Source organism: Chelonia mydas, chromosome 7 (genome assembly GCF_015237465.2).
Source record: "Chelonia mydas isolate rCheMyd1 chromosome 7, rCheMyd1.pri.v2, whole genome shotgun sequence".
Classification (NCBI taxonomy): Eukaryota; Metazoa; Chordata; order Testudines; family Cheloniidae; genus Chelonia; species Chelonia mydas.
In genome coordinates, this window is record NC_057853.1 from 31475721 (window position 1) to 31490474 (window position 14754).

The window sequence follows — 14754 nt, forward strand, 5'->3', positions numbered from 1 at the left end:
CCATTCCGATCAGCTAGGCTCACCTGCATACCACAGGCTAGAGAGCCTCACTCATTGTTGCATCAAGCCCATTACTTCTGATTGAGCTCCACCATGTCTTTTAAAAAGACAGCTAGTCTTGAGTTAGACGTCAAGTAATGGAAAATCCATCGTGCCCCTTGGTAAAACTATTTCAGTGGCACTGGTAATAGCCATTAGGAACTATCTGCATGCACTCCAACTTCATTAACTGTGTTGGGTGCAGGTGTATTGAATGGTGGAGGAATAAGTTGGAAGAGTTGTGATGTGATCTGGGGGGGCTGTGGCATTGTTCTTGCCCCTAGGCCACACTGTTGCTATGTGGTTCCTACATGCCTCCCTGTACACTTTGTTTTAGTGGAATGGACATAGTGGTCATGCATTGAAATATTTGGATCATGGAGTTGTTAACAAGTGCTGAGAGAAATCTCAGACATGGTTTGTATCCAAAGAACTTTACCTTCATAACAGTTGTGACAACTGAGCACTCCCGAGCAGTGACGAATTATCTGACCAAGATTTCCGGTTTCAAAGTGAAATCCATCAATAACCCCTTTTACTTTACTATCACGGTTTACTGTTTGTTCAAGTGCCATGTCTGTTCAGACTCTGCTGAATTTATTTTTTAGACTGAGCCACAGCATGATTTCCTTGCACAAACTGCTCATGAACTTTGGGGGCATAATCTGGCAGAAGGTTTATGTCACTGATGTACACAGCTATCCAGAAGGCATAATTGGTCCAGTCAAAGGCAAAAAATAATGGTAACATATCTACAGCCACCGTGAGATGCAGGTCCCTGTTGCTGTCACGTTCTGCTCTAATGAAACGCATTAGGATGTCGGCCTAGAATTGGGGTTCTCAAACTGGGGGTCATGACCGCTAAGGGGGTCACAAGGTGTCAGCCTCCACCCCCAAACTGCATTTTGCCTCTAGCATTTATAAGCATGGCTTGCTTTGTGACAGGGGTCATCAATACAAAAAATTGAGAACCATGGATCTAAGCTAGGAAAACCAGAATGCTGGGACCGGTGCTGGAATGGCAAGACTAGCCAGGTTATGAAAACCAGAGGACCTACTCAAAGGGAGTTAATGCAGGCGCTACGCTTCCTGTTGAAGATCAATTTGCTAAAAACCTCCGTCTGTCATCCACAAATGGACAGACTAGTTGAGAGATTCAACAAAACCCTGAAGGCAGTGCTGAAAAGATTTGTGTCCTTTGATCGCAAGCATTGAGGATCAGCTACTTCCTCCTTTTTGGTCCACCATAAGGGAGATGCTGCAAGCTTCCATCAAGTTCTCTCCCTTCAAACTGTTATTTAGCAACAGCCTCAAGGGATAATGGCTCTCCTGTATGAGGGCTGGGAGGAGCAGGAACTGAGAGCATCCAATGTGGCCCAGGATGTTCTCCAGTTCAGGAAGCTCCTCCAATTCCATTTGCTCACTAAAACCTGTTGGGGTCCCAGCAAACACAAGAACGGGGTGCATGCCTCTAGATCTTCCAGTCCAGTGATAGTGTAGTTACTACTCCCCAGCGCGGAACCCAAGTGACTAGCCAGATGACAAGAGCCTTTTGAAGTGGATCATCAGCTTGGCCCTGTAGACTGTGAGGTCCACCTGCTTGGGAGGTGGAAGGAAACCAGGGTCTACAATTTGAACCTGCTGAAGCCTTGGAAAACCAGGGAAGGGATGTTGACCTCTCCTTACCCACCAGAAGCTGAATTGGGATTTTGGGCATCCATTCACCCAGAGCCAGCACACATGCAGAGAGAGGTGCTGAACTACCTGGCCAAGAGCTTTAGGTTTTACTATTGCTGAGGCCTTTCCCAGTATATTCTCCCCTGCACCCGGCTAGCCCCAGCTGATACACCCTCTCATCAAGATGGTCCCAGGACAGCAGGATAGAGACCCCATACCCCAGAAGATGTGGGAGACCGTCTGGGAGCTACTGGAACATTTAGGGTCCGTCAGCTATATCAGTACCATAGATCTTTAAAAAAGGGTATTGGCAAATCGCCCTTGTCAGGGTTCCTTCCCCACTCTGAACTCTGGGATACAGTTGTGGGGACCCGCTTATTTTTACCAGCTTAGGTTAAAAACTTTCCCAAGGCACAAATTCCACCTTGTCCTTGAACAGTATGCTGCCACCACCAAGTGATTTAGACAAAGAATCAGGGAAAGGACCACTTGGTGTTCCTGTTCCCCCAAAATATCCCCCCCCAAGCCCTTACGCCCCCTTTCCTGGGGAGGCTTGAGAATAATATCCTAACCAATTGGTTACAAAGTGAACACAGACCCAAATCCCTGGATCTTTGGACGCTGGAAAAAAAATCAATCCGTTCTTAAAAGAAGAATTGTATTTATAAAAAAAAAAAAAAAAGGTAAAAATCGCCTCTGTAAAATCAGGTTGGAAGATAACTTTACAGGGTAACAAAAGATGCACAAAACATCTTAGGAACCCCTTAGTTTCAAAGTTACAACAAAACTTTGAGGAACCCCTTAGTTTCAAAGTTACAACAAAACAGGAATAAACCTCCCTCCAGCAAAGGGAAAATTCACAAGTTGAGAAAACAAAGATAAACTAATACGCCTTGCCTGGCTGTACTTACAATTTCTGTAATGTGAGAGACTGGTTCAGAATGGTTTGGAGGACATGGTTTGAAGAGCGAACGAACACAGAAACAAAGAACCCAAAACAAAGCCTCTCCCCACCCCCAGATTTGAAAGTATCTTTTATCCCCCTTGGTTCCTTTGGTCAGGTGCCAACCAGGTTATTTGAGCTTTTTAACCCCTTACAGGTAAGGAGGAATTCTAGGCCACCCTTAGCTGTATGGTTATGACAGCCCTTCTCTCCCAAACTTCAAGAAAAAAATGTCTTCTTGACTGACTCCCTTTGGGCTCTTCTACTTCTAGACAATGCCCTTTGGTTTAGAGTGGTAGCAATGTTTCAGCATTTAATGGACAAGGTGTTCAGGCCTCATCAGCAATACGATGCTGCATATTTGGACATTGTTATATATAGCAACAACTGGGCCTGCCTGCAACAAGTACAAGCCATCCTCCAGTCCTTGGCTGAAGAAGGTCTCATAGTCAATCTGGCCAAATGCAAATTGGGAAATCAAAGTGTTACCTACCTGGGTAATAATGTGGGATGAGGCCAATGTAGGCCACTAGTTAGCAAAGTGAAGGCAGTGCTGGCCTACTCAATCCTTGAACAAAGAAAGCAGGTAAGAGACTTCCTTGGACTAACTGGGTATTACAGGCAATTTGTCCCTTGTGTCGCCACCATTGCATCCCCTCTGACAGACCTAATAAAAGGTGGTAATCCAAAGGAGGTCTGCTGGAACAGCACTTGTGAGAATGCCTTTAACATGGTTGTGCCAGGAACCAGTCCTCTTCCATCCAGATTTTTCAAACGGGTTGATTTTAGAGAAGTAGGCCTGGGTGCTGTGCTGTTAGAAGGGGTGAATGGTGAGGCGCACCTACTTCTATACTCATGTAGGAGGGTCTTTCACAGAGAGGAAGCCTATTCCATGGTTGAAAAGGAGGCGCACGCAGTGAAGTGGGCATAGAATCTCTTAGGAATTATTTTTTGGGTAACCCTTTTCCCTCATTACGGCCCATACCTCCCTCTAACCATGATGAAAGAGATGAACCTGCACCTTATGGGGTGGTAGTTAGCTCTCCCAACACTATACTTTTAGTATACAACATCATGCTGGAGCAAAACACAGAAACACGGACATCATTTTGCAGGGAGTGGAGAAGTTGGGATTGGGCGGTGTGGGAGTTGGGCTCCTGAGGGGTGGGGTATGTAGTGGGGTAGGTTCGCACCCCAGCCAAGAAAGGATTAAAGAACTCCTCTGGGCACAGTCAGGCCCAACTTGGCCCACCTTTTAGGCCTGGATGGCACCTTGAAAGGGAGAATCTAAGCCTAGTGCAAAATGGCACTGAGAGCTCCCTAGCCCTGCAGAGTGGGGGTGGGGAGGAGAAGTTGATGCTTTCTGGGGGTACCCAAGGTTGTGAGGCACCTGATAAAGCCTTGTCTGTCCCTGTTGTGGGTCAGCTGCCCAACTCCACTGGCTGTGAGCAACACAAGCCCTCCCAGGCCCAGCTATCCATTTGCAGGCTAGCGATAGCATGCTCGAGCCCTCTGTCTCCCTGGACAGCTCCTGCACCCATGGACATTCACAGTATTCGCAAACTTGCTGCTTCCAGAGGAACAGAACACCCCAGTTAATCTCTGATCAGCGCCCCACTTATCACACAGCACTTAGATATGTCTATAGTGAAATCAAGTATATTTATTTAACAAAGCATAGTGGTGCAAGGAGTGGCAAGCAGAAGTATTGGAAACAGATGGCTACATATAGAATCATAACACACATTCTAGGGCCTAGACTTAATTAATAAGATACTCTCATGTCTGGTAGAGTATTGCTCACCCAAAATCCTTGCAGAGCTTTTCAGCCAGGCTGGCTGTGACCCTCCTTTCCTGAGACAGCACGCTGCCTACTAGATGAAGGATGCAGTGTGTTCCTTTGCACCCTAAGATATCCCAGAACAATCCTTTGTCTTCATTCAAAAACAAGACATCCCCTTCAGTTTTCCTCTCTTGTAGATTTCATGGTTTTTCAATTTGTACTTGGCTCAGTATGCAAACAGCCATACCGTATGAGGCACATAATACACAAATAGCCAGACAGGGACAGAGGAGCATTTTTGAGGTATGTCACCTCCTGGTGACCGGCCTTAACTCCAAGACCTAAAAAGCATAATTTATAGTATAGATGCATAACTCCTTAAATATTATCTATACATACATTTCACACTAATTATGATGACAGTGGACTACTGGCTGTCACATGCCATCCTTCAGTGAACTATATGCAGATATCTGGCTCAGGATCACACTAAAACCTTATGCACCCCCTGTACTCTCTGCCATTTGGCATCATGGGTCCTTGAGTCAATCATCCCCCCCTACATTGGTGCAGTAGGGTCAGCCACTGGCTAATCCACAGAACCCTCTGCCTACACAGTGCATCCACCACTACACTTTCCTTGCCTTGAACATGTACAATTTCCGTATCATAATTTTGAAGTGCTATATTCCAGCATAGCAGTCTGGAGTTGGTACCTGTTGTTCTGTGAAGCCATACCAATGGGGAGTGGCCTGTTAGGACCCTGAACTTTCTGTTGAGCAGGTATGGCCTTAGCTCCCTGACCACCCACACAATTGCACAACTTTCTCTTTCTATAACAGTGAAATTTTGTCCAGTGAGGGGGCGGGGGGTGTCAGTTTTTTTACTTAAGAAAGCAGTAGGATGCTTCTTATTGCCTTTGCTCACTTGCATCAATATAGCCCACAGGCCTGTATTGGATGCTTCTGTGCAGAATTCAAACATCTTGTCAAAGTTTAGACTAGCTTCTCTGACAGAGCTCTTTTCACTTTTATTAAAATCCTCCTGACAGGCAGTAATCCAAACCACCATGTCAGGCTGCATTTTCTTGCAGAGGTCTATAATTACGTACACAAGGTCTCTGAAACCCTCCACAAACCCGAGGAAATAATTTGCCAAGACTATAAAACACTGAACTTGCTTTTTGGTTCAGGGCATGGGACAGTTAACAGTGGATTCCACTTTTAAGGGGTCTGGCCCCCTCCAATCCAGTGACTTAGATAAGGGACTTTGGCTGTCCCTGTCTTACACTTTGATGCTGTAATTGTGAGACCTGCCTCTCTGAATTTCTTCAGCACAATTCCCAAGTGATTTTTATGATTGTGATACACTTTTAACCTGTTTATATGCCATTTGAGCTGCTACCTTTCTGTTGGGCCTTTGGACATTGTAGGTAACATCATTAAACCCTTTCTACTACCTCTAAAGGCCCCTCCCATGAGTTTTGCATTTTGTACTTTTTTACAGGGTCTAGCACCAGTATTAAATCTCCCACATGAAATCACTGGTCGCAGGTATTGTAATCAGATCATTCTTTCTGAGCGGCCTAGCTTTTAAAAAGTGAGGTTTTGCTGCACTATCCCCATCATGGATTTTAAATCCTCCCCGAACCTCTGCACATATTCAGTCACCGGTTCCCCCTCTGCTTCAGTGCCACCTTCCCAGGAGTCTCTAATGAGATCCAGGGAACCTCTGACCATTCTTCTATACAGGAGGTCAAATGGGCAAGCCCCAGGGACTCTGGGGGCACCTTCTGATACGCAAACAGATAAAGTAACACTATGTCCCTGTTTACTTACATTCCTAGCATAGATTTTAGGATCCAGTTGAACCTGTCAATTAATCCATTTGTTTCTGGGTGGTATTTTTCCCCACACATTCTGGGACATGAAATCTGATCCACAATCTGATGAGACCTCTTTTGGAAAGCCCACCTGCTGATTATGGAGAACTGTGCCTTAGCAACAGTTTCAGCTTCCACATTTGACAGAGCAACTGCTTCTGGGTACCTAGTGACAAAATCCACCACCAATAATATAAATTTTCCCCCTCTGAGTTGGTCTGGGTACAGGCCTTATGATGTTCATAGCAAGGCTGAAAAATGCTGCTTTGATTGCCAGTAAAGGATACAAAGGAGCCTGGCAGAGACATAAGTCACAAGGCTTGCAGTATTCCTCTTCTTCATTTTGAATATGGGGCCAATAGACATTTTTCTTTAGCCTTTCATATGTCTTCTCCATTCCTAAGTGACCAGCGAAAGGGCAGTTTTGGGCTAAGAGCTTTAACTCCACACAATGCTTTGTGGGAATGATTATTTGTAGGGCCCCAGCAGGACTTCTGTTTTCCCCAACCAAGGCTTCCCTTTAAATCCTTCCCTCTTCTGAAAACCTCCTGCTGTGCTCTCTATCTGGGTCAATACTGAGGATGCTTCCCCAGGACATGTCTGCAGTTGGTTCTGCAGCAAACTCCATTTTGGCTCTTGCTTGTACTGAGAGCTGCCTCAGGTAAGGGGGGGACGACTCCTCATTTCCCTCCCCTTTAGACATATTGCTGTGTTCTGGAGGTTAGGTTCCCCCCCACCCCCTCCCCCCAAGAATTTACCTTTGGGACAGAATACTAATAGCCTTGGCCAGTGATATCCTGTCATTTCCCACCAATACATTAGCCAGTAAATTCTTAAAAACTCCTACGTTCAAAATTCCCCTTAAGCCTTCCCACTCTAATTCAATGGGAGCTAAAGACACCATGGTTCTAAACTGCCCCAAGACCAGGAGTTTTACCTCTTTCCTGGGAGCATATCCACCTCCTTAATGACGTACCTCCTGAGTAGAGGAGGTATGTGATTATGTCTCTCCTCTCCGGCACATTTGGCCATTTACCTTGGCCTCCCTAATACACTCTTTATCTACCTCCAGAAGGTCAGACTGCACAAAATTTAACTAGAACCCCCTTTGGCATCACTGAAGGCTCTGAACTGAGGGTAGCTGCGTTAACTTGGATAGATCAGGCATTGTATTTGGACTCCCCATTGTTTGTGCCTGTGTTCTAGGGACCCACATCAGAGAAAATACTTTGGGCTGTTCCCTCAGGCTGGGATCTGATAATTAGGGACTTTCGTGTGCTTATTCCCCTCCCCTTCTTCATTCTTCCCAGGAACAAACAAGGGTCTCCCTTTTACCCCAGGCTTTTGTCCTTCCTTTTGGGCCTTGTGCTCTAGGAATGGTCTCGCTTGCAGGTATAAGTCAGCAGCACTGGCTGCCTCTTCCGCAGTTGCTGGGGAAATTTCCCACACCTCTGCCCCCACTTCATCAGAGCAGACCCCAAAGAACCGCACCTGAGCAAACCGATCTACCAACCGGTGATCATTTTCTCCCCTTTTACTTTTCATCCATTTTCTCCAATAATCTCCCATTTTATGACCATATTTCCTGTTATCCAGTTGTTAGGTTTCTACACTTTAGGTGATATATCTATGGGGTAAATTGAAAGCTTTCTAACATCGACCCCTTAAACCAATCATACAACATAGCATTATTTACATTCATATAATTAAACCAGTTGTTCTGAACCTATTTACCACTGTGGGTCACACATGCAGCTCTCTGTGTTATGTGGGCGGCATCCACACTATATACTCCCTGTATGGCCTGAGGATGTCACATGGGCTGCAGCTGTGTGCTCATTGGGCCACAAGTGGCCCACATGCTGCAGGTTGAGAATGACTGGATTAAATATGTGTAAGGCTTTGCCAGTCAATTTGGGAGGTAAGACGGCCAAGTCTGTTCAGCAGGGATTTGGTGCATCCTGCCTATCCTTTCAAAGGTGGTCATATTCTTCAATGGACTCTCTCCCACTGTGACTCAGGCAGTTTCCCCCAGCTGGGTGATCCCTAGGGAGGATTACTTGTGGGCTGAGGGTTCTGTTTGTGTAATTCCAGCTTTTTAAGCTTGTGGGGCCTTTCCTTCTCCCTTCCTTTAACTTCTGTGACTTGCTTTCGCTCCTCTGCTTTCCTCTTTTTGGCTTTCTCTGTTGCTTCCAGTTTATGATCTCCCTCTTGGCCAGTTCTAACTGGAGGGCTGCCCCTCTGGAACCTGTGCCAGGCTGGTTTCCTAAGCCTGCACCTCCCACTCAACTTCACGTAATTTCGATGGATGAATCAGTTCTCCATGATGCTTATCATATTGCATGAACAGAAATTTTTATCCCCTCTACTATTTTCCCTAAAGCCTCCAAGCCATGATCTGTACAGTTTTTCCAACTGTGATTTGGTATGTTTGGCATGTCTCTGGCTTACTCAACCTGTCCTTCATGTTCTATTTCCCTTACCCAAAATAAAGCAATGGAAAACAACACACCATAACCTTTTTCTTTACCTGTTTCTAAGCCTCTCACTTTTGACTCTCTCAGTGTATATATACTATCTGGTATGTGAATGCTTGGCGCATGATCCTTGGTTAATCAGCAAACAGGGTGTAGAGTGTGCTGATTACACCATTAGGATGCTATGAGGGGGTTCCCAGGGTTGTGAGGTACCTCACAACCACCTGCCCTTTGTGTGAGGAAGCCTTGTCTGTGCCTGCTCGGGATCACTACTCTACTGGCCATGGACAACACAAGCCCTCCCCTCTGGACCTCGCAGACCCTGCTGTTACTCTGCAGGCTAGCTATTGGCACACTCAAGCCCTCTGAGTGTCTCCCTGGAGTCACCAGCTCCTGCTCCCCTGGACACTCGCAGTATTCACAGATTTGCTGCTTCCAAAGAAGCAGTACAGCCCGGCTTACCAAATCCTCCTGAGGATCCCCGCTCTGCTTAATACACAGCACTGAGATAGGTTTATAATGAGATCAAGTATAAGTTTATTTAACAAACCATAGTAGCAAGTACAAGTATTGGAAACAAATGGTGACATATAAAATAAAATCATAACACACATTCCAAAGCCTAGACTTAATTAACAAGATACTGTCATGACTGGTACAGTATTGCTCACCCAAAATCCTTGCAGAGCTTTTCAGCCAGGCTGGCTGTGACCCTCCTTTCATAAGACAGCCTGCTGTCAGTCTGCCTGATAGATCAGTGGTTCTCAACCAGGAGTCTGGGGGCCACGAGCAGGTTTCAGGGGGGTCTGCCAAAATAAACCAGAGAGCAGGGCCGGCTTTAGACTTGCTGGGGCCAAGGGCAAAAAGCTGAAGCCCGAGCTCTGCCGAGGGCCGCAAGCCGAAGTCAGAACAACTTAACTTCACAGGGCCCCTGTGGCGTGGGGCCCTGGGCAATTGCCCTGCTTGCTACCCCCTAACGCCAGCCCCTGCTTTTAATCTACTGGCTGTGCAGAAAAGCAGCTGTTGCGGCACAGGTGGGCTGTGGAATTTTTTTTAGCATGTGGGGGGGGCCTCAGAAAGAAAAAGGTTGAGAACCCCAGTGCTAGATGAAGGGTTCAGGGTGTTCCTTTGCACCCTAAGGGTATGTCTACACTTGCAGAGATTTTGCACCGTCAGTTTCACCGGTGACAGGGAACCGGTGAAAGAAAAGCACTGGTTTGTGTTCTCACTTACTTCCACGGGCGTCAGAGAGTGGTTACATGAGCAGCACTTCCATCACTGATGAGAGCAGCGCTTGAGGGAAGATATCCCACAGTGCAGCTCTCTCCAGTTTAACGATGGGCCTTATGGGAAGGGGTGGGGGTTGATCGCAGGGCATCCTGGGTCCTTGCACAGCCTCCTCTCCCCAAACGCCGATCAGCTCGAGTAGCTCAGCATTGCTCCAAGCAGGGGTCGTTTGCTTTGTGGAGCAGGCATTTCACTTGGCCAGATAAGTGAGCACTTGCCAAGAAATCAGGAAGGGGAGTTTTAAAGTTCCCTGGGCTTTACAGGAAGAGGGTGGATGTCTGTTTACCTGGTGTCAGAGCAGCAGAGCTGCTGGCCAGAGTGGTCACCTAGGCACTGTGGGATATGCTCCGGAGGTTAAAGCTCTGTAAACAGGAAGAACATGTCTTCACTTGCACATCACTGCAAAAGCATCACCGGTAAGAGCTGTATGCTTCTCGTGGAGGTGGTTTACTTTTTGAGTGAAACTTCTGAGTTTTGCTGCAAAAAGTCATTGGCAAGTGTAGACGCTCCCATGGTTTTTGTGCAAAAAAGGGACTTTTTCCACTTTAAATGGCAAGTGTAGACATGCCCTCCGATATCCCAGAAAAATCCTTCGTGTTTATTCATAAACAGGACATCCCCCTTGCTCTCTGTTACACCATGCAGAGATTTCCTCTCTTGTAAGTTTCACAATGTTTCAGTGTGTACTTGGCTCAGTATGCAAATAGGCAAACAAAGTATACAAATGGCTAGACAGGGAGATAGGTGGGTGTTATCTCCTACCTGAAAGGAACATTGTCAAGGTATGTCACCTTCTGGTGACCTGCCTTGACTCCAAGACCTTCATAGCATAATTTTCAGTGTAGATACATAACTTCTTCAAAATCTGTTCATACGTTTTGTAATGATTATGATGGCTAGTGGGCTACTGGCTTTCAGTAGAGACCTCATATGCCACCCTTTGCTGTGAACTATTATGCAGCTACTTGACCCAGGGAATCCCTGTAAAAAGCCTATACCCCTTTGCCCCATGCCCTCAGCCAGTTGGCATCAAGGGGTCCCTGGGTAACAGGCTGATTACCAGGACAGCTGCTTAAGAGCTTCTGCGACCTGGACCCTGAGGAGAGGTAGAGGGACCATCTCAACTTTGTTATCTTTTGTACCATTCCTTGCATATATACTCACACCCTTCCTTGGGAAGCTGGCGTAACGGTCCTGCTCTGTCTCTGGCATGCCAAAGAAGTCTGATGGTCCAGATCCCCTGTTACACGGAGGTCTGGCCTGTTATAGGACCTGGGGGCTGTCATGAATATTCACACACATGCCCAGCCTCCCTTGTCCATATCTAACTTCTTCACCCTAATTATGTTGGGGTGTCCTTATCCTATAAATTAGTATAGTCATGGTTTCAACTAATTGTCAAATACATCAATTTATTGCCAAGGCCAGTTTGCAGTTAAGCATTTGCCAACATTTTATCCTAAAATATCCAAACCTAGTATCAGTTCAGTGTTCCTGTGATTACCTGGTATTCTGTTGTACGAACTTTCTGCTTTAAGCACACTATTCCCAGTTCCCCAAGCCTCAGGGTCACTGTCAGGCCATTTATCTATAACAAAGTTCATGGGACTCAAAGCCTTATTATGGTAACTGGGTAAGCTAATGTCTTACAGGATACAGGCCTGTACGTTTCTTGCGTTACTGTTAAGTAAAATAAAATGCTAAAGCTAGCTCAATGGGCTACAGCTGTGGGTCGTCAAAGATGATTGTGTTCCAGTCTGACCTTTCTTTCCTTGAGCACATCTGTCTCTTTTGTCTTATGCTTGGACTGGAAGCTTTGGGGAGCAGGGCCATCTTTTAGTTCTGTGTTTGTACATCACCTATCGCAATGGGGTCCTGCCCCAGGACCAGGTCCTAGGCTCTACTACAGTGCAAGAAACAAATAATAAGTCTTGTCTCTTTTATCCTATTTATGCAGCTTCCAGCTCCAGTGGTGAAGCGATTGATCATGGTGAAAAAGATCATGCCCCGAAAACAGCAGGTCTGTGAGTCAAACCTTCCTGTAGCTGTTGTTTGTGTACGCACGCGAACTGAAATCTGTTTTGATTATACTCCCCAACTCCAAACCAGCCAAGGTTGTATGGTTTCAAAAGTAAAACTAATAAAATAAAGAGCTGCAGTAACAAGATAAAGAAAATCTGTCTTAAAAGAAACACGCCCAAACCTTCCCACCGTTCTGCTAGTAAGCAAGGGAGGAGGTGGGGAGAGAAGATAAGAAAGAAAAGGCTTTGGGAAGAAAGGAGGCTGTAAATCTTATCTGGATTAAGACTTGGAAAAAGGGTAAATAGTTTCACACTGATTTTTAGCTGAAGTCAGTAATTGGCAATGACATTGCTTGTTTGATAAAGGGTATAAAAAGTAAACTTTTAAAGGGTTCATTGCTAATACCTGCCTGACCACGCTGGAACTGACCAATATTGGTCTAAGCATCCCCCGGGTTTAGCTCATTTATAAGTATCTTGATCAAAAGTTCATAAATGTTTTGTTACTGTTTGGATGGAGTACATTGCTTACTAGCTAGACTTTTTAGGCACGTTTAGAGCAACTGTATAAATATAATTTGGCCTTGGGATTTAATAAAGGAATTTAGTGTTTGGTGGTTTCCCATATCAATTAGTGTTTAAATTAAATTAAAATTAGTGTTTGATGGTTTCCCATATCAATATTAATAATTCCAACACAGCCCATTGAGAAAGGAAAGGCAAATCTCATTCTGTTTCTCTTTCCAGCTCTGGAAAGGAGTGCTATCTAGCATTTAGAGCAGAGTGGGCTGGGTGGCAGGACACCGACTATTAGTTCTGGCTCTGCAGCTGGTTTTCTGTATCATATGTTATAGGAAAGAGTACTTAAAGGACTTGGGCAGGATCATGCAAGGCTGTGAGTAGGATCCAGGAGTCCTGGCTTCCAGATTCCACTGCTCTAACCTGCTAATCACTGTTCTTCTCCCAGAGCTTGGATAGAAATCCAGGAGTCCAGGCCCCCAGCCCTTTTTCTGTACTTGTTAGACACACTCCCTTCCAGAACGGAAAAGAGAACCCAGAAAGCCTGATTTCCAGTCCACTGCTCTGACCATTAGACAACACCCACCCCCACCCATTATGAAGCTGACATGTTTGTATCTGACTTGGAATGAATTCCATCTTTATTCATTTAATGTATGGACTTAAAAAAGCAGACTTCAGCAAACTCGGAACTGGTAGGTAGGTTCTGCCATGGATCCACAGCTACACCTCAGCTTTAAAACAGTATCTTGGAAAGCCCCCCATTAGCGTGGCAGATCCCCAAGGAGTCCCACTCGTTTCTTCAGGATAGGCCATGCTGCCTCCTAGACTGAGGGTCTGGGCTCCAGCACTTCTGCTTTACATTGTGAGCTGAGCCCAGCAAGTCCAACTGAAATAGTCTCCTGGTAGAGACTTGTACACTCTTTAGGGACTAGTGCACCTCAGCAGATATTTATTGTAGGTAGGTAACAGCCAAACCTGGATTTGTCTAGAACAAATCATGCCAAACCAAACGAATATCCTTTGACAAGATAATGGGCCTAGTGGATAGGGGCGAAGCAACAGACGTGATATGTTTGGACTTTAATAAGACTTTTGATACAGTCCCATGTGACGTTCTCATAAACAAATGAGGGAAATCTGAAATTAGGATAAGTTGGGTGCAAAACTGGTTGAAAGATTGTGTCCAGTTTTTGTTCTCAAAGAGTAGTCACAAATAGTTTGCTGTCAAACTGGGAGGGGATATCTAATGGGGTCCTGCAGGGATCTCTCCTGGGTCAGGTACTATTCCATACTTTACTAATGACTCAGATAATGGAGTGGAGAGTATGCTTATAAAATTTGTGCATGACACCAAACTAGGAGGGAGAGCACTCTGGAGGACAGGATTAGAGTTCAAAATGGCCCTGATAAGTTGCAGTTGTCTTTACTGAATTTCATCTTGTTGATTTCAGAGCAAAGTACTACACTTAGCAAGGAAAAAAATCAAATGCACAAATATAAAATGGGGAATAACTTGTTAGGTGGTAGTACAGTACTACAGAAAAGGATCTGGGGGTTCTAGTAGATCACAAATTCAATATAAGCCAATAGTGTAGTGCACTTGCAAAAGAGGCTAATACTGTATCATTCTGGGGTGTATCAACAGGCGTGTTTGGGAGGTAATTGGCTTACTCTGCTTGGCAGTGGTGAGGTCTTAGATGGAATATTGTGTCCAGTTCTGGCTGCCACACTTTAAAAAGGATGTGGACACATTGGAGAGAGTTCAGTGGAGAAGAACAAAAATGATAAAACCTGACCTATGAGGAAAGGCTAAAAACCGGGGCATGTTTAGTCTTGAGAAAAGACTGAGGGGGACCTGACAGCAATATTCAAATATATTAAGGGCTGTTATAAAGAGGCCAGTGATCAATTGTTCTCCACGTCCACTGAAAGCAGGACAAGAAGTAATCAGCTTAATGTGCAGCAAAGGAGATTCAGGTTAGATACTAAGAAAAATTTGCTAACCCTAAGGCCAGTTAAGTAATGGAATAAGTTACCCAGGGAGGTTGTGGAACCCTTGTCATTGGAGGTTTTTACAAACAGGTTAGGCAAGCACCTCTCAGGAATGTTTACTTGGTTTACTA

General features: G+C 45.4%; 1 protein-coding gene across 2 annotated transcripts in view; it reads left to right on the top strand.

The window, feature by feature from the left end:
* Positions 1-14754, top strand: part of LOC102935638 (sororin-B) — a 33859-nt gene that overhangs the window by 12058 nt on the left and 7047 nt on the right. For both annotated transcript variants that reach the window (XM_043550484.1, XM_037904075.2), the window contains one exon: positions 12046-12108. In XM_043550484.1, the coding sequence (XP_043406419.1) occupies positions 12046-12108 (63 nt within the window). The remainder of the gene's footprint in view (positions 1-12045; positions 12109-14754) is intronic.